General features: G+C 42.8%; 1 protein-coding gene across 1 annotated transcript; it reads right to left on the bottom strand.

Moving 5' to 3' along the window:
• Positions 1–350: 350 nt before the first annotated feature.
• Positions 351–12,513, bottom strand: LOC147890345 (sodium-dependent phosphate transport protein 1, chloroplastic-like). Its single transcript, XM_087390265.1, has 6 exons — positions 12,373–12,513; positions 11,236–11,391; positions 10,486–10,671; positions 4,369–4,453; positions 580–682; positions 351–402 (listed from the first exon to the last, which is right to left on the bottom strand). Exons 1-5 carry the CDS (start codon positions 12,511–12,513, stop codon positions 585–587), a joined length of 666 nt encoding a protein of 221 aa, XP_087246391.1. The 3' UTR covers positions 351–402; positions 580–584.
• Between the last annotated feature and the right edge of the window lie 9,612 nt (positions 12,514–22,125).

The following is a 22,125-nucleotide window of genomic DNA, read 5'->3' on the forward strand; positions in this document are numbered from 1 at the left end:
CTACAGAAATCATGTGATAATGATATTGATTATCATTAATCACTTCTAGGCGTAAATTTCTCCAGGCCATATCATAATATTTTACAGCATGTGAATATCATTGTAACAATGAGCCAAGGTACTGCAGCATTTTGGAGTCGTGATTGACCAGCATCATCATCAGGAGCTTTAACATGTTCCCAACCCGTCTCAACAAGGTTACAATTTTTCCTTTTTTCTGGTACAGAATTTACGCCCAGCTTGGATATCTGGCAAATTTGTCTTGATGACCTCTTGTATCTCTATGCCCTTTCCACTGTAAGATTTCCGATGTACAAGTTAAGTGATTGTAAAAGAAAGCATTATTCGTGCCAATGGGGTCTGCAATTCAGCCGCCACATTGTGAGAGATTCTGCCAATGTGCTGCAATTTCAAAGATAAAACACGACTTTCCCAATCAGTTTCTATTAGTATTCTTGATTAATCTAACCCTGTTTTTTACCACTCCAGGTGTATGAAGGAACTATGGACAGATTTTGTGCTTGAACCTAGTTCTCGACCAAAATTTTAAATAACAGAACAAAGAGAGGTCGTACATACTTGCTCTAGTCGAAAATTCGTTCTCCAGTAGAAAACAAATTCCACATAACAGTTCCAAAGAGATAGAGGCCAACTGCTACTTTGAACACATCATCCCAAGTCCCTGTAACAATTACAATGTATTACATACACATTCGTAGTCAGTTCCTATGAACAAATTAGACACAAAACTAAAAGTACTGGCATTTTCTGTCACATTACCCTGTGCAGAATTTAGAATTAAAACCCTAACATAAGTTTGAAATATAAAGCACATTATTGCTTCGAACCTCATGCCCATATATGAGGTAGACTTTCTTTTTTGTAGCTGAGCACTCCAGCATATCCATGTGACCATTCACCCACCCGCCCACACCCACACATGCAGTTTGGAAAATAGAGTCCATTGTCCCACCTATATGCCCCCATATGAGGAGAGCACAGGGACATGGTACTCATGTACGATTGGGGGGTTTGAGACTGCTGTGTGTGCATCGAGTTTGGATGCCACATGCCAGATCTAGGTGGAGACAATAATCCACAAGGCAAAAGCATGTGGGCGGGCAGCAAGGTAGGCTGTCACACGGACTGCCACACAGTCCAAGACATAGGGCTGGCAATGGAAGAGGACATACCTGTACGGATGTTGCAGCAACAGGTACGGAAGGTGGATCAGGAAGCCTGCAGGCTGCGCAATCATTGTACTAGTACTGCAGGGCTGCAGCAGCAGGTACAACAGCCTGTACTGAGTTTGCAGGACCTAGAAGAGATTACATAGGTCGGAAGATGATCAGGGCAGGAGCAATGGCTACACCAGGCTGCGCATAGTCATATGAGCCAGAGAAGACTGAAACAGGTTGGCAGTATTACAGACTGCAACACAACAGTCCTTGACAGGTCAGCAGTAGGGAGAGTGTCCTTATATAAGCCTGGTCCAGTAGGCTCAGCACAGACTGGGTTGGCTAAGTCTGGCTCGTTGGCTGGATCTACAGACCCAGTGAGCCAGTCTATGGGGCTTAGTGCCCTCTATAAAAGGCCCGTTGGTAGTTCAGACTGGAAGCAGCCCTCACATTCTAGAGCAGAACTTGGCGCCTAGCTACAGCCAGTAGGAGAGCACATGTATGCAGGAGGGTGCTGTCCAAGGACTACGGATGATCACTGAAGCTCACTGAGGAGGAGAGCAACAAGTGTAGGAGCAGTGTTTGTGGTTGCCATAGAGCATCCAGGGCAGCCGATTGCTGCGTGTTTTGGGATCTCTGGTGAAGCTTTCTGTAAAGAGTGTGGCTCAGATTTTGTGTAATATACTCTGAGATACTTTAGGACTGTTATGCTGTTGTCTATCTCCTGAATTTGGTGCTTGTGAGTGCTCTCCTGTAGACACAGTAAGTTTAAGTTTTTAAAATTAATTCCCTGCTCATCTCCTAAAGATTCTTCTGTTGCACACGCCTTGTCCATTTCTATTTCCGCTGCATGGAGAAACTAGACAAGGGTCTAGGTTTTTATAACATGGTATCAAAGCCATGGCTGCCTGTCTAGAGAGTTGAATGATGGTGGTGTGCTTGGAAGTGAGATTTGAGAGACTAGGGTTTCATTGGAGGTGGACATTTCAAGCCAGGAGGTGTATGCCCTGGTGATCAAGCCATCCAGTAAGGGATTGACTTCGACAATTGAAAGAGGAAGGCGACTTCTGATATGTGCAGGTGTGACAAGAAGGTCATTAAGAATTCCCTTTGGAGCAAAATCTCATAGGTCCGATGCGAATTCCAAACTTTGCTTCGATGGAGATGCTGGATGGGACAAACTACTCAATCTGGAAAATCAAGATTTGGAGTCACATGATTCCACCATATGACATCAAAGAATGGATGCAAAAAGATGCGGATGCATTAGCAATGATCATTGAGATGATTTGCATATTTTGTGCTCCCGCACATTCCACTAGCAGAGACTGCACCTGAGGCATGGATGATCTTGAGAGACTTGTACAAGACAATGAATACCGGTCGCATTGTAATGCTCCAAAATCGTTCATTTATGCTGAACATGAAAGAATATGACCAGGTGAGTGACCATCAGGTCAAGTTCAGAGTCTTAAAGGATCAGCTGGCCGTTGTAGGTCAAAAGGTGGACAGCCATCAGTTGGACACTCTCGTGCTGAGTAAACTGCCAAGATGCTGGGTGAGTAACAACCCTGACAGCTAGAGAGAGATCGAAACGTTGATGTTCGAGGAGCTTGGTTGCTTGTTGATGCAAGAGGAAACAAGGCAGAGGCTACATGAGGATGATGGCACCGAGAAAGTGTTCAATGTCACTACCAAAGGTAAAGCGAAGTTCAAGCCGAATAAGAAAAATAACATTTCCAAGGACAGAGACTCTTCTGATAGAGACAAGAAGAAGAAAAGAAAGTGCTGCTATTGTGATATGCTTGGACATATGAAAAGAGATTGCTGGAAGAAAAAGGCTGATCAAAAGAGGAAGCAGAAAGAAAAGTCCAAGGGAGAAGAGCCTGCAAAAGAGTCAGCTCAGGTAATACAAAGTGAGTTGTTCTTGGTAACTACACCCTGTAGTACCTTTGGACGGTGTGCGCAGATCCAAGTGTGACAATGTTCATATAGAATAATGGTTAGAAAATCCAGGTTCCCCAATAGATGAGGAGGACAGTATGTGTTGCTCAGGACAAGACTATTTGTCATAGGAGACGACGAAGATGAAGACCAATCTACGTTGGAACGCGTTGGTAGCTTGCACTGACTGGAATATTGGCTCCAGAACTCAACAGATGTGCTCACGTGAGCACTTCATTCAGGTACTTAACTTGTTTTGACAGCAAGCAACAAACTAAAGACCAAGGGTATGTAATCTTCTTGTGTATATATGATGATCATAAAAGCATATTTGGCACTCAATGCTTTTTAAGTTGGAGTGTGAAAACCTTCCAGACAATTGCAGGAGGAGCTTTCTTGACACAGGCACTTGGAGCTTTCTATTGGTTGGTGGACCTAGTTGGTATGTATAGCTCTACGGAGTTGTTACTTATAGGTGATACTGACGATGAAGACTTCTTAAGGAGAACCAGAGGCACCTACAAAGTACCTATATCCAGTAGGAGAGCACGTCTATGCAGGAGGGTGCTGTCCAAGGAGCTTGCACTACGGATGGTCACTGAAGCTCATTGAGGAGCACCTAACCTGAGGAGTGCAAGGAAAAGTAGCAGCATTGCTTGTGCTCACTATGGAGCATCCAAGGCAGCTGATTGCTGTGTGTTTGGGATCTCTGGTGAACCTTCTCTAAAGAGTTATTGGCTCAGATTTTGTGCAATATACTTTTGGACTGTTCTACTGCTGTCTACCTCCTAAATTCAGTGCTTGTGATTTCTCTCGTGGACACAGAAAGTTGAAGTTTTTCTAATTAAAACATTAGCTTCTATTCTTCTAAGGATTCTTCCGTTGCACATTCCTTACCAATTTCTATTTCCCCTGCATGGAGAGACTAGCCAAGGGTCTAGGGTTTTCTAACACCGCATTTCCACCCACACCCACCCACCTCAACAACAACACAGCCACACTAACACACACGCTTGCGCACAGACAAAGACAAAAAACCACCCAGGACATACAACACACACGCTTGCCCTGAAAATTGTTCACAAGAAGAGTTTTGAAGGGGACATTAACTATTGATATGCCTGTCTGATTAATGAAGTAAACCAAGTGCAAAAGATTGTTCGTTAAAACCCGCTCATGCCTAACAATCACATTCTTGCATATTCAAATTGGGAGGGGTGAAACAGATCGTGTCACTAGGATATACCATGTTGGAGAATGTAACCTGTCGCAGCTGTGCCTATTACACCAGCAAGCACACCTGCTGTGTTGGATAAGCCAAGTAAGACTCCCTGCATAAATGGCAGTAATTTGGTCAATACATTATCAAAGTGCAGAAAAGCGACACTTAGATACTCATGTACAACCATCAAAATTCTGGCGCTTACTAGATTTCATGATGAAATCACTTCGAAATTGCATGATAGGTAAAAACCAAACTAATGGGAAATCACAAACACCTCTTCTGTCGAGACAAAGGCCCTTGTAGAGGCGTAATAAAGGATGCAAGAAAAGTAACATGTGAATTCAATATCAGTATATAATTCCATCTTTGCACTAATGTAGCCCAAATACTTCTTTTCTTTTAGAGGCCTCTGGGAATGCATTTGAGCCATATGAAGGGAAACCACGGAAAACTTAATCTTTTTGACATTGAAGTAAATGCACTCGCATGAATTGAATTGAGCAGAGCCTCTTTAATGACTTTGATGCTGGTCCTCAAGCTTGAGGGAGACAAGCATGAGCTACTGCTTGCTGGATGAAGGTCAGGGAGGGAGAGGGGGTGGGTGTGGTGGGTGTGCTGATGTTCCGGGGCTGGTCCTTGCCTCTTCCTCGACTGTGTCCATGAGGTTGCGGATGTCCTCGTATTTGGATTTATATCTGTGGTAGCCAGACCTGTAATGATCACATCTAGATTTGAGAGCAGCATTTTCAGCTTGCAGCCCATGGAAGTCGTCGTCCTGCAACTTGGAATGTGAAACTTGGAGATGGTCCTCCTCCTCGAGAATCTGCTTCATCTGACGCCGCACCACCTCCACCTGTTGATCCACCGTATGCTTATCCTCTGCCAGTGAGGTGTATCTGTCCTGTAGGGCTGCAAGCTTCCTCTGGATCTGAGCCTGTTGGGCTGAATGATTGTCCTCCAAAACTTTATTGCTGGCTGTCCACTCTGCCTCCTTCGCTGCAAGACATTGTTGAAACTCGTCCTGCTGAGTTTTCCACGCAGCCTCCCTTGCCTGTAGAGTTGCTCCCCACTCCGCTTCTTTCACCTGCAATGTCGTATCCCATTCTTTATGCATGCTGGCTACCTGCTTCTCATGTTCCAAGCGGAGGTGTTGCTTCTGTGACAGAAGCTTGCAAACCTGGCCCGTAGTATTAAAGAGGGAGGCACCCATCTGAACGAAGCTGTCATCTATAATGCGCTGAGCCATATGAAGGGATCTTTTAGCCCATGCATACCTGTCCCGATAGGTCATTCGGTCAGCCATGTCAATGAGTTCGCCATATTCCTCGAAGGCTGCTTTCATCCCCTCTTGCTCTAGGTCCTCGAGAGCTGCCACTGGAGCCAGTGTGTCGATGTCTAGGTAACAGCTTGGAGCTTGGGATACTTTCTTGTTGGAAGCGATTGTCTCTTGCAAGGGAAGTGTGAAAATTTGGTCCAGGTCCTCCTCCTCCATGCAAACAGGAGACTGCTTCCGCTTTAATGCATACAGCAGCCGTTTGTGTTCCTGGCTCTGTTCCTCTATCTGGGCCTCATGGGTGAATAGATCTCCTGAGGAGGATGCGAAGTAGGTATCCAACATATCATTTTGAGGAAGTGGAGGACAATCAGCTTGAAAAGGTATCTTACCCCCAGCAAAAATAACCTCGCCAGGTCGAGTTTCCAGTAGGTCCTGTTCAGCAGCCTCCATACTCGATTCAGGGGTCAGTCGTCGAGACACCCGGGGTGGTCTCGTCTTGTCTCAACACATTGTCCATGAGAGGACACTTGAAACTGCCCAATTGAGATCCTCAAGTCATATGTGAGATGAATCCTAGTATAGCCAATGAGATCGATAAAACCCTCCTCCGAGATATGCAAGCATTGATCTTTGTAGAAGCTAACTTTCACTGAAAGCTCTTGGGTGCTAGCCAAGTCGTGTACGTGTGGAGAGTCAAACATTGCGGCTACACGAACAAGAGAGTGAAAGAGGAGAGACTTGGTTCTGAAATCTTGAAAATGGGGCTAGAAACACTGATAGGTGCCACATCACTGCTAGCTGATTTGATGCTACAGATACTGCTCTATGCTGATGATATAGTCCTCATATCCTCCTCAGCAAAAGGCCTACAGGAACACCTAGATGCTTTAGAGGTTTTCTAAAGGAAGAGACTTGAGAGTCGACCTTGGCAAGACCAAGGTCATGATTTTCAACACTTGAGAGTCAACGTTGGCAAGACCAAGGTCATGATTTTCAACACCTCACAAGCAATACTTCATCGTCATAGTTTCGCTTACTGAGTCGAGCCGATGGAGATCATGCAGTCCTACACTTACTACAAGTAGCTATCACGAGACCGATTTTCATGATGATTTGCGCGGCAAGGGCACGGCTTAAGCTAAGCCAGGAAACCTTGGCCCGACTAGGGTGACAATGCTTTCAGGCACACTTTTAGGACCCTCTAATAAGGGGATGGCTATTCGATATGCTATTGAGGCTGACAGCCATGCATGCAGCACCCTTCTTGGGGAGTGATCTCTGAGCAACTGACTGAAGGAGATTTGAGAGACTAAAGGTGACTATGGGATCTCGGATGATTTTTAGTAAGCCTTCAATTCCTCATCAAATAGTACAAGCAGACTTCGCAAGGACCGTACTTCAAATTGATGCTATCTTCCAAACGGGGACATTTCTTCACACAGTCTAGACTTTGCCTAGCTGAAGACTACCAACGTTGGCACTAGAGTCATCTAGAAGACTAGTAGATATGGGGGTTAGAATGGCATGATATGCATGGGTGTCCAAGTGGTTTGCTCGTCAAGGTATTCAGATGGACTGACTCCATTCCTTTCCGTGCAGCTTGGATGCATTGGACCCCTTGATGATTGACTCTGTTCCTTTCACTACAGCTTGGATGCATTCAAGGTCTTCAAATGGACTGACTCTATCCCTTTAAGTACAACTTGGATGCATCGGACCCCTTGATCCGAATTGATTAACCGTACCATACAGTTGGATCTACTCCAACTCTACCAAAATCCAGTTCTAGCATGACCAAAAATTTTGAGAGTATCAGAGGATGGAGTGATCATCAAACCCAGTAACTTGAGGACAAAGGAGTTTCACATGCATTGAGAATTGCCATCAAACAGATGCAGGTCTCGTCCCATCAGTTGAGTATCAAGGCACGGAGAGTTGCAGGCACACCCAGAGAGTCGCGGATCTGTGGCTTATGCATGCTGAAGGAGGTAAGACAGAGAAGCATTTATCACTGCCTCTTTTAGGAGGTTGAACCACTCTCTCGATTGATCCACTTACATGATCGGGTCTGTGCTGGCCTCTACCCGATCGATATGTGAAGGCATAGAGTAACCCTATAGAGACAAATTATGCAGCAAGATATGATGGCACCACCAGAGACTGGATAGACAGCACATCAACATGTCATGGATTTCTATGCTTTTGAACAGCCCTAGGATACACTGGAGTAGAGGAGGGGGAGGTAGCCAACATGCAAACGATGGAGGAGGGGGAGGTAGCCCTAGAATACAGTGGAGTGGAGGAGGGAGAGGTAGCCAACATGCGGACAGAGTAGATCAGTGGGAAGAGACGACGTAGAGCTACTGAGCTAGAGAGGCAAAGATCATGGACGACAAAAAGGGTTACCAGAGTGCGTACGATGGAGGTTCAGCCTATCTCATCTCTACTCAAAGGGGACCATGTCTGAGCCAAGGGGTCACTCTTGATATGGCCCATCAGATACAAAGATCATGGAGATAACCACCCCCATCATAACAAGAGGCGTTCGACAGACACAGATACAAGATATCTTCACTACTCACCAAGAATCACAATGGCACCTGTATATGTGTTCTAAGCACTAGTTTTTTCTTTTGAGCTTTTTGAGGTTATTAGGCTAGCACTCAGCAAGGGTCTTAGTGGGCCCTTTACTTCAGCCCGTGGTGGCTTGTATGAGTTCCTTGTCTCATAGGCACGCGAGACCTCGCGAACACGTCTCTCTCTCTCTCATATTGAATTCGTTGCATATGGGACCCCGATCTTACAATCTTTTCAACGAAGCAGTCTGCATAGGCTTCCCACACACTTGGATCCTTAACACCATCATTCCCATACACAAGGTAGGATATCCCATGAGCCTGAAAAAAAAACTACAAGACCATTATGATTAATGGAAGATAAGAGTCAATGGTACACATGAGGGAGGCCGGGGAATCTGAGGAAGAGTGAGATCGTCCAGATATCCTCCTCCACAGGGTCGAAGTCCAACAAGAAGGGCGTCAAGAAAATCCTCATGGAGCTCAATGCTAAGGGACTAGCTTGAAGCACTATAACTACTGCATCCGAGGAGTCCAAAAAAACCTTGGAAAAACCTCGACCAAGCAGATGAACATCTATGAGGTGCCCTTCAAGTTCTCCAGGTAAAGCGGAGAGCATCCAGTCCCTGGCCTGTAACCTCGAGGGGTGGGACCCATGGATGCAAGCAAAGAGTGATGTTGAACTCTCCTGCTCTGTATCTTTTTTGAGCTACTACAACTCGTCTTTTAAAAATGTGATGGTTTTCGCGGCCGGTGGAAGCGGGCGAGGATTGGCCAAAGGCTGAGCCATTGTCAATCGAGGTGGGAAGGCCAACTCGAACACTATTGAGCTCTGTCTGTAAGAATGCTGCTAAGAGAGAGAAAGGGGAGGAGAGGGTGAAGGATGAGGTAAGAGAGGGGGATGAAGAAGGCTGAAGGAGGGGGAGAGAGGCTAGGACTAGGGGTAAGAGTAGAGAGGCGGAGGCGAGGAGAGGCTAGGAAAGGGAGTAGGAGTAGAGAGAGGAGGAGAAGAAAGGCTACGAGGTGGGGGGGGGGGCTGAGGGAGGAGGGGTGAGGCAAGTGGCGGGGGTAGGGAGGCGGGGAGAGGGGCTGAAGGAGGCGGGGGTAGGGGCGACGGCAGGGAAGCGGAGAGGGGCTGAGGGAGGCGGGGGTAGACGGAGGTAGGGGCTGAGGGAAGGCGGGGGTAGGGAGGCGGGCAGGGAGCTGAGGGAGGCGGGAGAGGGGAGGCAGGGAGGGAGGGAGGGAGGGGGCTGAGGGGAGGGAGAAGGGAGGGGAGGGGAGGGGAGGCAGGGAGGGGCTGAGAGAGGGCAGCAAGGGGTGTACGGGGAGGAGCAGCAGCCGGTGGGTGGTGGGTCATTCTTGGGAGTGGGGCCTTCAAAGAATAGCCAGCTAGGCTGAGAGCCCATCCAAAGCCTGTGTCTCCCTAATGACATCTGTTCACAGATGGGACTGCATGGTATGGGATGCATACTCATACTGGGGATGAACTATGGTCAGGGATTGCCTGGCCTCTAGCTCGAGGGTGATCCTGAGGGATCTACGATCGGCGTATAGACACACACACACACAGAGTAGGAATAAATGAAACAAGGTTCCACATTGAGACACATAAATAAATAAAGACACATCCGTAACCACATTTTCTATTATTAGCATCAAAAGTCGCCAAAAAGCATTGGGATTAAAGGGTAGTTTGAACAGGCTCATTAAAAGTGCCCATAAATCCCCAAACAGCATCCTCTCTCTCTCTCTCTCTCTGCGCGAGGCGCGCGCTGCATGGCATGCGTCCAGATATTGAAGGTCTTAAATGCATTTTTGCCTTCACCTTTGAATCCTTAACATCAAGCTGTTAATTCTACTTCAGCTGAAGCTCTCATATCATAATTCTCTAACAATTATTCACTTCATAAGACTCGTGTTCTCTGCAACAATTATTCATATCAGTTTATGTATTGGAAACTTAGTAATTTACAGTGTGACTACTTCAGCTTCAAACAAAAAACTAAAATCCTCTAGACATCTTGGAAGCCAGTCCATAAAAGGTGAGATATACTTGTGTACCAGAAAAATCATCTTCATTTCTTTTTAAAAGTTGACAAGCTGAGTAGACTGGGATGATGTATTCATAAATTCTACATTTTAAGTACACTGGGATGATGTATTCATAAATTCCACATTTTAATAGCTTTTCCTGTCAGAAAAGCTGAAAGAGAGATTAGATTTCTTGGAGAGCTCAACAAAAGGATTGACAGATCAGAACTTACAAAACGACGCCAAGCTACAAACCAAATAGCTCCCAAAAGAGAAAAAAACTGAGGGCCAGCTGTACTTGTGAATAAGTGAAGGAGAGAATGCAAGCCCGGTCACAGTCCCCAGATACATTCCACTGTAAACAAGTGCTAGAGATCTGCTCCTTTCACTGACTGGAACCCATTTCGAAAGCAGATTGTTCATGGCAGGCATTGCAACTCCCTGCAGTTTCCCACAACAGAAACATAAGCCCAGCTAAATCTAGACATTTTAAAACAAGTCATTTGCACATCTTGTGCAGAAGCCAAGTAGTCTATGATTATCATAGGAGCATAATTGCACATGCAAATGAGCTCCCGAGTCTCATCTAAAACAGATTCCTCCTTGCTAAGAGTTATGTGAAAATCCTTCCCACTGACCCAGTTTTTCAGGCACATTAATACTCATTTCAGAATTCACCCAAGGGGCATTAGAATCTTGGAAACAAAGTCATATAGGCAAACAATCATGCTTCAGTCAGACAAAGACATGAAACTTACAAATCTGCTGTTGGGCCAAAGCCTCAACCAGGTCCAAGAAGGCCAGAAATCATTGTTCATTAAGGTATGATACAAAGTAACTCATGTAAACTTCCAATCCTCCAAACTTGCTTTAACTTTAAAGCTTCCAGATGATTCTCATGCACACATGCATACAGCACCCAACTCAAGGCATGATTGCATATGTATAGGCATTATGATTTTTGCTTGTACAAACTTGCAATAATAACATGCGACATAAGATTACCTCACCAATGCCCATACATGCACGAACAAGGAGTAAAAATGGCAACCCAAGCTTGGCTGCTACAGGGGTGGCGATGGTAGCCAATGACCACCAAATTACACCAAATCCCAAGACTAGCTTTCCACCAATGCTATCTGCCCAAATTCCTCCTGCAATCTGTTAATGAAATTCCAAATAATTAAGTATTGTAGAAACCTCTCACAAGGGGTTAAGGCTCTACGACCTAATTCCATAAAACTCGCACAATTCTGCAGCGTACATATGAAAGGAGATGCTGACATGGACACAACAAAAGGTGTGAAAGCACCACAAGATCACACCATACATGGGATCAGTTTGAGGCGACGTCAAGGGTGGGTGGCACTTGGAAATTACAAATGAAATTATCTAATAACACCCATATTAAATCCACAATATCTCTAGAACAAACCAGACCACATGAACCAATGTAGCTAGCAAAACCTCATTGTTGAGCTTCAAATTTCCACAATTGTTCAGGAAGGTATAGAGATACTATAAATATTCCGCAGAAGCTTCCATGTTATAATTTGCTTAGAACTGATTAAAACGCAGAAGCTTTCATGTTAAAATTTGACCTCATGTAATTGTAGGCACAGCACATTCTAGCTTGATACAGTCAAAAAGACAATATTTACATTCTTCTCTCTTCTAGCAATTGCCAACCTGGGGGCAGCCTTAGGCCAACCAGAGGTCGCCTTGTGGTTGACTTGAAGCCAAACAGCCATTCGATGGCCGGAACGTGACATTCTAGTCACATCTGAACTTTTGACTTCTTCACTCTATAATACACACACACACACACACACACACAGAGTAAAATAAAAAAAGTGAAATCTTTTATTTCTGTGTGGGAAATCCCAAAAAGAGGTAAAAACCCACCAATAAGTACAAAGAAAAAATTTACAAGTAAAGCCTCAGAGCAAAAGTCATGAGGCAGCCAAGTAAAAAGTTTTAAGATCAAACTGGAGGAGGATAAAAAACAACATCCTCCAGTTTCAGATTGTTGCTTTGTAAAAATTGATGCAGTGAAGAAACTACACCATCAATAAAAACCACCTGTTTTTTGCCCTTGTGATTCTTCTTAATATAAGCTCGAAGCCGGAATTTTTGAATCACAGGGTCAAAAACCTCTTGAAACAAAGGATGAAAAGACTCCAGAGAAAAAGAAACATCTACATCCTGAACAGAAAGAGACTCTGGCACAGTCTTCACAGACAGGAACTGGATCAATATCTGTACTCTTTGAAGAAGGAGCATCTAACGAAAGAGTTGCATTAGATAAATCAGAACTCATCATGTCAGCTTCAGTCGGGATAGCAACCTAAGAGAGAGCATGCGAATCATCCTGTAAAATCCCCTCTGCAAGGGGCACGTCCATATCGTGAGGAGGAGGAGACTGATGGTGCTCAACACACACACACACACACACCCCTACCTTCATAAGACTAGAATATATCCAATCTTACAAATTATATTTTTTTCTAGAACAAGCGAATTCAATAAAGTAGCTGCCAGGGCATACACAACTCCGATTGTCACATCACAGGATTGCATAGTACCAAAGAATGGGAGCCCTTGCATGTGTTTCAAAAGTTGTATGCCCCCTCTATGACTTTGGGATCTACAACCATCACTACCCCCCTCCCTCCCAAGCCCTCTTACCCTTTTCCCCTCTCCCTGCTTAATTTCTCCTTCTTCCTTACCTGTGAGCACCAGAGTCAGCCCACAAGGGCCTCTGCTTTCCCTGTGTATCTGTTTGCCCCAGCCCGCCCCATTGTTTTTGCACCTTCTTTCCCTCGGGCTACAGGCTGTCAAGCTGCCAATTAGGCAGCAGATGGTTCTTTTTGCTTTCCTTTGGGCCTTGCAGCCGCACTTTTCTGCTCTTGCACTCCCCTAATCCTCCTTGGTCAGGATTTGAACAGCCCTCAGGCTGCTAAGCCATTCTTTGGCTTGGCAAGGACGCATGTGTGATGCATAGGTCCCAAAACTCCAACCAGTGTACATCCTCCTCCCCCTTTTCTTTCTGTTTGACCCTTTGTTTCATCCATCTCTAGCGCAGTTCACTGCACCCCCCACTTATCCTGCAAGCCCTTCATATTCACTCCCAGAGCTCCTTCCCCTTCACTTGTACTTTTGGTCTTTTTGCATTTCTCTAGAGCAGTCTTTCCTCTGTTCCTTTATTCCCTTCTTCCTCACTCGACCATGGTTTCACAATGACTGACAAGGAGACCAAGCAACATGTGCCATGGTCTCCATTCACATTCAGGTTCCTCAAAGTGCCGAATACATTCTACATTTCATCTATATTATTGCTGTAGAGATCCCACAATGCTAGCTTCTATGCTTATGGTGGATGATTGGGTACTCATTGTATGCCTCGTCATAGAGGACGTGCACTCCCTTCTCACAAGGACTGAAGCGTCTTTCTACATCCTCTTAGTACAAGTGAATATAATCTTAGGTTCATAGGAAGAGGACGTCCAACTATATCTTTGTACCAATCATGCATTTGCATGTGGCTAGAGTAGTCCATTTTCTTCTCACAGATAGAAAAGTGGAAGGAAAGGCACCTTGGGTCTAGGTCATAGGTGTGCATTTGACTTCCTATGTTTGGCCCTCTCATTTTTATATTGATATTTTGTACATTTGTATGTTAAGTTCACTATCAATATATGAGTGTTTTGATCTCAATTTCGGTGTACGGAGTGACATATTCAAAATTTTGTTTAAAGCGACCTATACTTTAAAGGGCCTATAATAAGTGACCTATACTTTAAAGGGCCTAGTAATCATTACGATGCTGCATGGATTATGTTTAAAGAGATAAGAGTTCAATGTCGGCACAAAAGATTCTCAGCAAGAGATTTTGTTTGACCCTACTCGTTATAATAAGTGACCTATACTTATTCAAAATTTTGTTTAAAGTGACCTCTAATAACTGACCTATACTTTAAAGGGCCTATAATAAGTGACCTATACTTAAAGGGCCTCGTAATCATTCTGATGCTGCATGGATTATCTGGTGGAGAATTTTCATGATTTGACTGAAATTAACATTGAATTCAAGAGCTGAATGAATGTGTAATTAATGCGGGACGGCCTTCATACACCATAGACTTGCATTGTGTGTTATCATCGCGCTCAGCAAGATCATAGCAGCAAAAGACTGCATGCACATATAGTTGACTCTAGAATCGAGACTCGGCAGCAAAGGTTTCCACTTTCGATCCTGTTTGTTGTAAAGAGACAAGAGTTCAATGTCGGCACAAAAGATTCTCAGCAAGAGATTTTGTTTGATCCTGCTCGTTATAATAAGTGACCTATACTTATTCAAAATTTTGTTTAAAGTGACCTATAATAAGTGACCTATACTTTAGAGGGCCTATAATAAGTGACCTATACTTTAAAGAACCTAGTAATCATTCCGATGCTGCATGGATTATCTGGTGGAGAATTTTCATGGTTTGACTGAAATTAACATGAAACTTCAAGAGCTGAATGAATGTGTAATTAATGCGGGAAGGCCTTCATACACCATAGACTTGCATTGTGTGTTATCATCGCGCTCAGCAAGATCGTAGCGGCAAAAGACTGCATGCACATATAGCTGACTCTAGAATCGAGACTCGGCAGCAAAGGTTTCCACTTTCGATCCTCCTTGTTGTATAGAGACAAGAGTTCAATGTCGGCACAAACGATTCTCAGCAAGAGATTTTGTTTGATCCTGCTCGTTATAATAAGTGACCTATACTTATTCAAAATTTTGTTTAAAGTGACCTATCATAAGTGACCTATACTTTAAAGGGCCTATAATAAGTGACCTATAATAAGTGACCTATACTTTAAAATGCCTAGTAATCATTCCGATGCTACATGGATTATCTGGTGGAGAATTTTCATGGTTTGACTGAAATTAACATCAAAGTTCAAGAGCTGAATGAATGTGTAATTAATGCGGGACGGCCTTCATACACCATAGACTTGCATTGTGTGTTATCATCACGCTCATCAAGATCGTAGCGGCAAAAGACTGCATGCACATATAGCTGACTCTAGAATCGAGACTGGGCAGCAAAGGTTTCCACTTTCGATCCTGCTTGTTGTAAAGAGACAAGAGTTCAATGTCGGCACAAAAGATTCTCAGCAAGAGATCTTGTTTGATCCTGCTCGTTATAATAAGTGACCTATACTTATTCAAAAATTTTTTAAAAGTGGCCTATAATAAGTGACCTATACTTTAAAGGGCCTATAATAAGTGACCTATACTTTAAAGCGCCTAGTAATCATTCCGATGTTGCATGGATTATCAGGTGGAGAATTTTCATGGTTTGACTTAAATTAACATCAAACTTCAAGAGCTGAATGAATGTGTAATTAATGCGGGATGGACTTCATACACCATAGACTTGCATTGTGTGTTATTATCGCGCTCAGCAAGATCATAGCGGCGAAAGACTGCATGCACATATAGCTAACTCTAGAATCGAGACTCGACAGCAAAGGTTTCCACTTTCGATCCTGCTTGTTGTAAAGAGACGAGTTCAATGTCGGCACAAAAGATTCTCAGCAAAAGATTTTGTTTGATCCTGCTCGTTATAATAAATGACCTATACTTATTCAAAATTTTGTTTAAAGTGACCTATAATAAGTGGCCTATACTTTAAAGGGCCTATAATAAGTGACCTATAATTAGTGACCATTACTTTAAAGGGCCTAGTAATCATTCCGATGCTGCATGGATTATCTGGTGGAGAATTTTGATGGTTTGACTGAAATTAACATCAAACTTCAAGAGCTGAATGAATGTGTAATTAATGCGGGACGGCCTTCATACACCATAGACTTGCATTATGTGTTATCATCGCGCTCAGCAAGATCATAGTGCAAAAGTCTGCATGCACATATAGCTGACTCTAAAATCGAGACTCGGCAGCAAAGGTTTTCACTTTCGATCTTGCTTGTTGTAAAGAGACGAGAGTTCAATGTCGGCACAAAAGATTCTCAGCAAGAGATCTTGTTTGATCCTGCTCGTTATAATAAGTGACCTATACTTATTCAAAATTTTGTTTAAAGTGACCTATAATAAGTGACCTATACTTTAAAGGGCCTATAATAAGTGACCTATACTTTAAAGGGCTTAGTAATGATTTCGATGCTGCATGGATTATCTGGTGGAGAATTTTCATGGTTTGGCTGAAATTAACATTAAACTTCAAGAGCTGAATGAATGTGTAATTAATGCGGGATGGCCTTCATACACCATAGACTTGCATTGTGTGTTATCATCGCGCTCAGCAAGATCGTAGCGGCAAAAGACTGCATGCACATATAGCTGACTCTAGAATCGAGACTCAGCAGCAAAGGTTTCCAGTTTCGATCCTACTTGTTGTAAAGAGACAAGAGTTCAATGTCGGCACAAAAGATTCTCAACAAGAGATCTTGTTTGATCCTGCTCGTTATAATAAGTGACCTATACTTATTCAAAATTTTGTTTAAAGTGACCTATAATAAGTGACCTATACTTTAAAGGGCCTATAATAACTGACCTATAATAAGTGAGCTATACCTAAAGGGCCTAGTAATCATTCTGATGCTACATGGATTATCTGGTGGAGAATTTTCATGGTTTGACTGAAATTAACATTAAACTTCAAGAGCTCAATGAATGTGTAATTTATGCGGGACGGCCTTCATAAACCATAGACTTGCATTGTGTGTTATCATCGCGCTGAGCAAGATCGTAGCAGCAAAAGACTGCATGCACATATAGTTGACTCTAGAATCGAGACTCGGCAGCAAAGGTTTCCACTTTCGATCCTGCTTGTTGTAAAGAGACAAGAGTTCAATGTCGGCACAAAAGATTCTCAGCAAGAGATTTTGTTTGATCCTACTCGTTATAATAAGTGACTTATACTTATTCAAAATTTTGTTTAAAGTGACCTATACTTTAAAGGGCCTATAATAAGTGAGCTATAATAAGTGACCTATACTTTAAAGGGGTAGTAATCATTCCAATGCTGCATGATTATCTGGTGGAGAATTTGCATGGTTTGACTGAAACTAACATTAAACTTCAAGAGCTGAATGAATGTGTAATTAATGTGGGACGGCCTTCATACACCATAGACTTGCATTGTGTGTTATCATTGCGCTCAGCAAGATCGTAGTGGCAAAAGACTGCATGCACATATAGTTGACTCTAGAATCAAGACTCAGCAGCAAAGGTTTCCACTTTCCATCCTGCTTGTTGTAAAGAGACAAGAGTTCAATGTCGGCACAAAAGATTCTCAGCAAGAGATTTTGTTTGATCCTGCTCGTTATAATAAGTGACCTATACTTTTTCAAAATTTTGTTTAAAGTGACCTATAATAAGTGACCTATACTGTAAAGGGCCTATAATAAGTGACCTATACTTTAAAGGGCCTAGTAATCATTCCGATGCTGCATGGATTATCTGGTGGAGAATTTTCATGGTTTGACTGAAATGAACATTAAACTTCAAGAGCTGAATGAATGTGTAATTAATGCGGGATGGCCTTCATACACCATAGACTTGCATTGTGTGTTATCATCACGCTCAGCAAGATCGTAGCGGCAAAAGACTGCATGCACATATAGCTGACTCTGGAATCGAGACTCGGGAGCAAAGGTTTCCAGTTTCGATCCTACTTGTTGTGAAGAGACAAGAGTTCAATGTCGGCACAGAAGATTCTTAGCAAGAGATCTTGTTTGATGCTGCTCGTTATAATAAGTGACCTATACTTATGCAAAATTTTGTTTAAAGTGACCTATCATAAGTGACCTATACTTTAAAGGGCCTATAATAAGTGACCTATACTTTAAAATGCCTAGTAATCATTCCGATGCTACATGGATTATCTGGTGGAGAATTTTCATGGTTTGACTGAAATTAACATCAAAGTTCAAGAGCTGAATGAATGTGTAATTAATGCGGGACGGCCTTCATACACCATAGACTTGCATTGTGTGTTATCATCACGCTCATCAAGATCGTAGCGGCAAAAGACTGCATGCACATATAGCTGACTCTAGAATCGAGACTGGGCAGCAAAGGTTTCCACTTTCGATCCTGCTTGTTGTAAAGAGACAAGAGTTCAATGTCGGCACAAAAGATTCTCAGCAAGAGATCTTGTTTGATCCTGCTCGTTATAATAAGTGACCTATACTTATTCAAAAATTTTTTAAAAGTGGCCTATAATAAGTGACCTATACTTTAAAGGGCCTATAATAAGTGACCTATACTTTAAAGCGCCTAGTAATCATTCCGATGTTGCATGGATTATCAGGTGGAGAATTTTCATGGTTTGACTTAAATTAACATCAAACTTCAAGAGCTGAATGAATGTGTAATTAATGCGGGATGGACTTCATACACCATAGACTTGCATTGTGTGTTATTATCGCGCTCAGCAAGATCATAGCGGCGAAAGACTGCATGCACATATAGCTAACTCTAGAATCGAGACTCGACAGCAAAGGTTTCCACTTTCGATCCTGCTTGTTGTAAAGAGACGAGTTCAATGTCGGCACAAAAGATTCTCAGCAAAAGATTTTGTTTGATCCTGCTCGTTATAATAAATGACCTATACTTATTCAAAATTTTGTTTAAAGTGACCTATAATAAGTGGCCTATACTTTAAAGGGCCTATAATAAGTGACCTATAATTAGTGACCATTACTTTAAAGGGCCTAGTAATCATTCCGATGCTGCATGGATTATCTGGTGGAGAATTTTGATGGTTTGACTGAAATTAACATCAAACTTCAAGAGCTGAATGAATGTGTAATTAATGCGGGACGGCCTTCATACACCATAGACTTGCATTATGTGTTATCATCGCGCTCAGCAAGATCATAGTGCAAAAGTCTGCATGCACATATAGCTGACTCTAAAATCGAGACTCGGCAGCAAAGGTTTTCACTTTCGATCTTGCTTGTTGTAAAGAGACGAGAGTTCAATGTCGGCACAAAAGATTCTCAGCAAGAGATCTTGTTTGATCCTGCTCGTTATAATAAGTGACCTATACTTATTCAAAATTTTGTTTAAAGTGACCTATAATAAGTGACCTATACTTTAAAGGGCCTATAATAAGTGACCTATACTTTAAAGGGCTTAGTAATGATTTCGATGCTGCATGGATTATCTGGTGGAGAATTTTCATGGTTTGGCTGAAATTAACATTAAACTTCAAGAGCTGAATGAATGTGTAATTAATGCGGGATGGCCTTCATACACCATAGACTTGCATTGTGTGTTATCATCGCGCTCAGCAAGATCGTAGCGGCAAAAGACTGCATGCACATATAGCTGACTCTAGAATCGAGACTCAGCAGCAAAGGTTTCCAGTTTCGATCCTACTTGTTGTAAAGAGACAAGAGTTCAATGTCGGCACAAAAGATTCTCAACAAGAGATCTTGTTTGATCCTGCTCGTTATAATAAGTGACCTATACTTATTCAAAATTTTGTTTAAAGTGACCTATAATAAGTGACCTATACTTTAAAGGGCCTATAATAACTGACCTATAATAAGTGAGCTATACCTAAAGGGCCTAGTAATCATTCTGATGCTACATGGATTATCTGGTGGAGAATTTTCATGGTTTGACTGAAATTAACATTAAACTTCAAGAGCTCAATGAATGTGTAATTTATGCGGGACGGCCTTCATAAACCATAGACTTGCATTGTGTGTTATCATCGCGCTGAGCAAGATCGTAGCAGCAAAAGACTGCATGCACATATAGTTGACTCTAGAATCGAGACTCGGCAGCAAAGGTTTCCACTTTCGATCCTACTTGTTGTAAAGAGACAAGAGTTCAATGTCGGCACAAAAGATTCTGAGCAAGAGATTTTGTTTGATCCTACTCGTTATAATAAGTGACTTATACTTATTCAAAATTTTGTTTAAAGTGACCTATACTTTAAAGGGCCTATAATAAGTGACCTATAATAAGTGACCTATACTTTAAAGGGGTAGTAATCATTCCGATGCTGCATGATTATCTGGTGGAGAATTTGCATGGTTTGACTGAAACTAACATTAAACTTCAAGAGCTGAATGAATGTGTAATTAATGTGGGACGGCCTTCATACACCATAGACTTGCATTGTGTGTTATCATTGCGCTCAGCAAGATCGTAGTGGCAAAAGACTGCATGCACATATAGTTGACTCTAGAATCGAGACTCAGCAGCAAAGGTTTCCACTTTCCATCCTGCTTGTTGTAAAGAGACAAGAGTTCAATGTCGGCACAAAAGATTCTCAGCAAGAGATTTTGTTTGATCCTGCTCGTTATAATAAGTGACCTATACTTTTTCAGAATTTTGTTTAAAGTGACCTATAATAAGTGACCTATACTGTAAAGGGCCTATAATAAGTGACCTATACTTTAAAGGGCCTAGTAATCATTCCGATGCTGCATGGATTATCTGGTGGAGAATTTTCATGGTTTGACTGAAATGAACATTAAACTTCAAGAGCTGAATGAATGTGTAATTAATGCGGGATGGCCTTCATACACCATAGACTTGCATTGTGTGTTATCATCACGCTCAGCAAGATCGTAGCGGCAAAAGACTGCATGTACATATAGCTGACTCTGGAATCGAGACTCGGGAGCAAAGGTTTCCAGTTTCGATCCTACTTGTTGTGAAGAGACAAGAGTTCAATGTCGGCACAGAAGATTCTTAGCAAGAGATCTTGTTTGATGCTGCTCGTTATAATAAGTGACCTATACTTATGCAAAATTTTGTTTAAAGTGACCTATACTTTAAAGGGCCTATAATAAGTTGTTGAGATATCAAGCTCTATCCCCGACATATCTCCTGGATGACTATCATTTATGTCACCGCCTATGTTAGTTGTACTCGTGGTGTAGTTAGACTACCACGTATGTTTTTGGTTTGGGTTCACATATGAACCACGTATTCTAGGTTTTGACATATAGGGTATTTCCCTCTTCTATTGTATTGTTGTTGTGTGCAAAAGTGAAGAAAGGCTTCACCCTCCAACCTTGTGTCCTCTCTCTCTTTTGTGTGTTGAGAAGAAAGCTGAACTTGAGTCTCCTATCTCTCTCCCTCTTTCTTTACATGGTATCAGAGCCTTGTTCGTGGTAAGGAGCTCAAGAAAGCTAGCCAAGTTTCTGGTGTCCTGGTAAGAGGACTAGTGTAGCTTTCCTATTTCGAGTTTGGGAGCAAATCTCTGCAGGTAGCACAGCCAAAAGTGCAGGAGTGCACTGCTTCAGATTGAGAGGCCCTTCGCGGTGCGGCGAGAGCGCAGTATATGCTGCGGGAGAGGCCGAAGCCCTTGGTGACTTTATTTTTCTGATTTGAGGCCGTTTTGGGGCCTGTTTTCAAGGCGGAAGTTCTTCGCAGGCACTCAGAAAAAGGCTCTGTTTTTGCTGTGCGACCACCGCACGGCTAGTCGGTGGAAAGGTGCCACAAAAATTGCATCGTATGCCTATGTGCAGAGATATTGGGAGTTGCAGATTCATGCCTGTTGCCTGTTGATGCAAAATCGTCACGAGGAAGTGACTGTGTGGTGAAATACCACTTTCGTCAGTGTTGCAGATCTGCCCCTGTGAGGCTTTTCGCAGAAGTTTTGCTATTTGCCCTTGTGTGGCATTTGCTGTGTTTACAGGTTGCTGTTGCAATTCGTGATTTGTAAAATGTCTGAGAATCTGTCTACCATTGTCAGTGAGAAGCTTGACAAGAACAACTTCCAAGCATGGAAGTTCAGGATGACAAACTTCCTTATGGGAAAGGGAGTTTGGGATTACATCAGTGGTGAAACTGCAGAACCAGTTTTGGGTACTGCTCCCACTCCTGCTGAATTGAAGGCCTTTAAG

Source organism: Dipteris shenzhenensis, chromosome 19 (genome assembly GCF_047967505.1).
Source record: "Dipteris shenzhenensis isolate YYH24624 ecotype China chromosome 19, Dip_SZ_1.0, whole genome shotgun sequence".
Lineage (NCBI taxonomy): Eukaryota > Viridiplantae > Streptophyta > Polypodiopsida > Gleicheniales > Dipteridaceae > Dipteris > Dipteris shenzhenensis.

Excerpts from the sequence above, each read along its gene's own strand:
- LOC147890345 (XM_087390265.1), bottom strand. The coding sequence starts at position 12,513 with ATGCTCCTTCTTCAAAGAGTACAGATATTGATCCAGTTCCTGTCTGTG. Across the intron at positions 11,392-12,372 it reads TTCAAGAGGTTTTTGACCCT|ATTGCAGGAGGAATTTGGGC; the intron begins GTGATTCAAAAA and ends TTTCATTAACAG. Across the intron at positions 4,454-10,485 it reads TCTCTTTTGGGAGCTATTTG|GGAGTCTTACTTGGCTTATC; the intron begins GTTTGTAGCTTG and ends CCATTTATGCAG.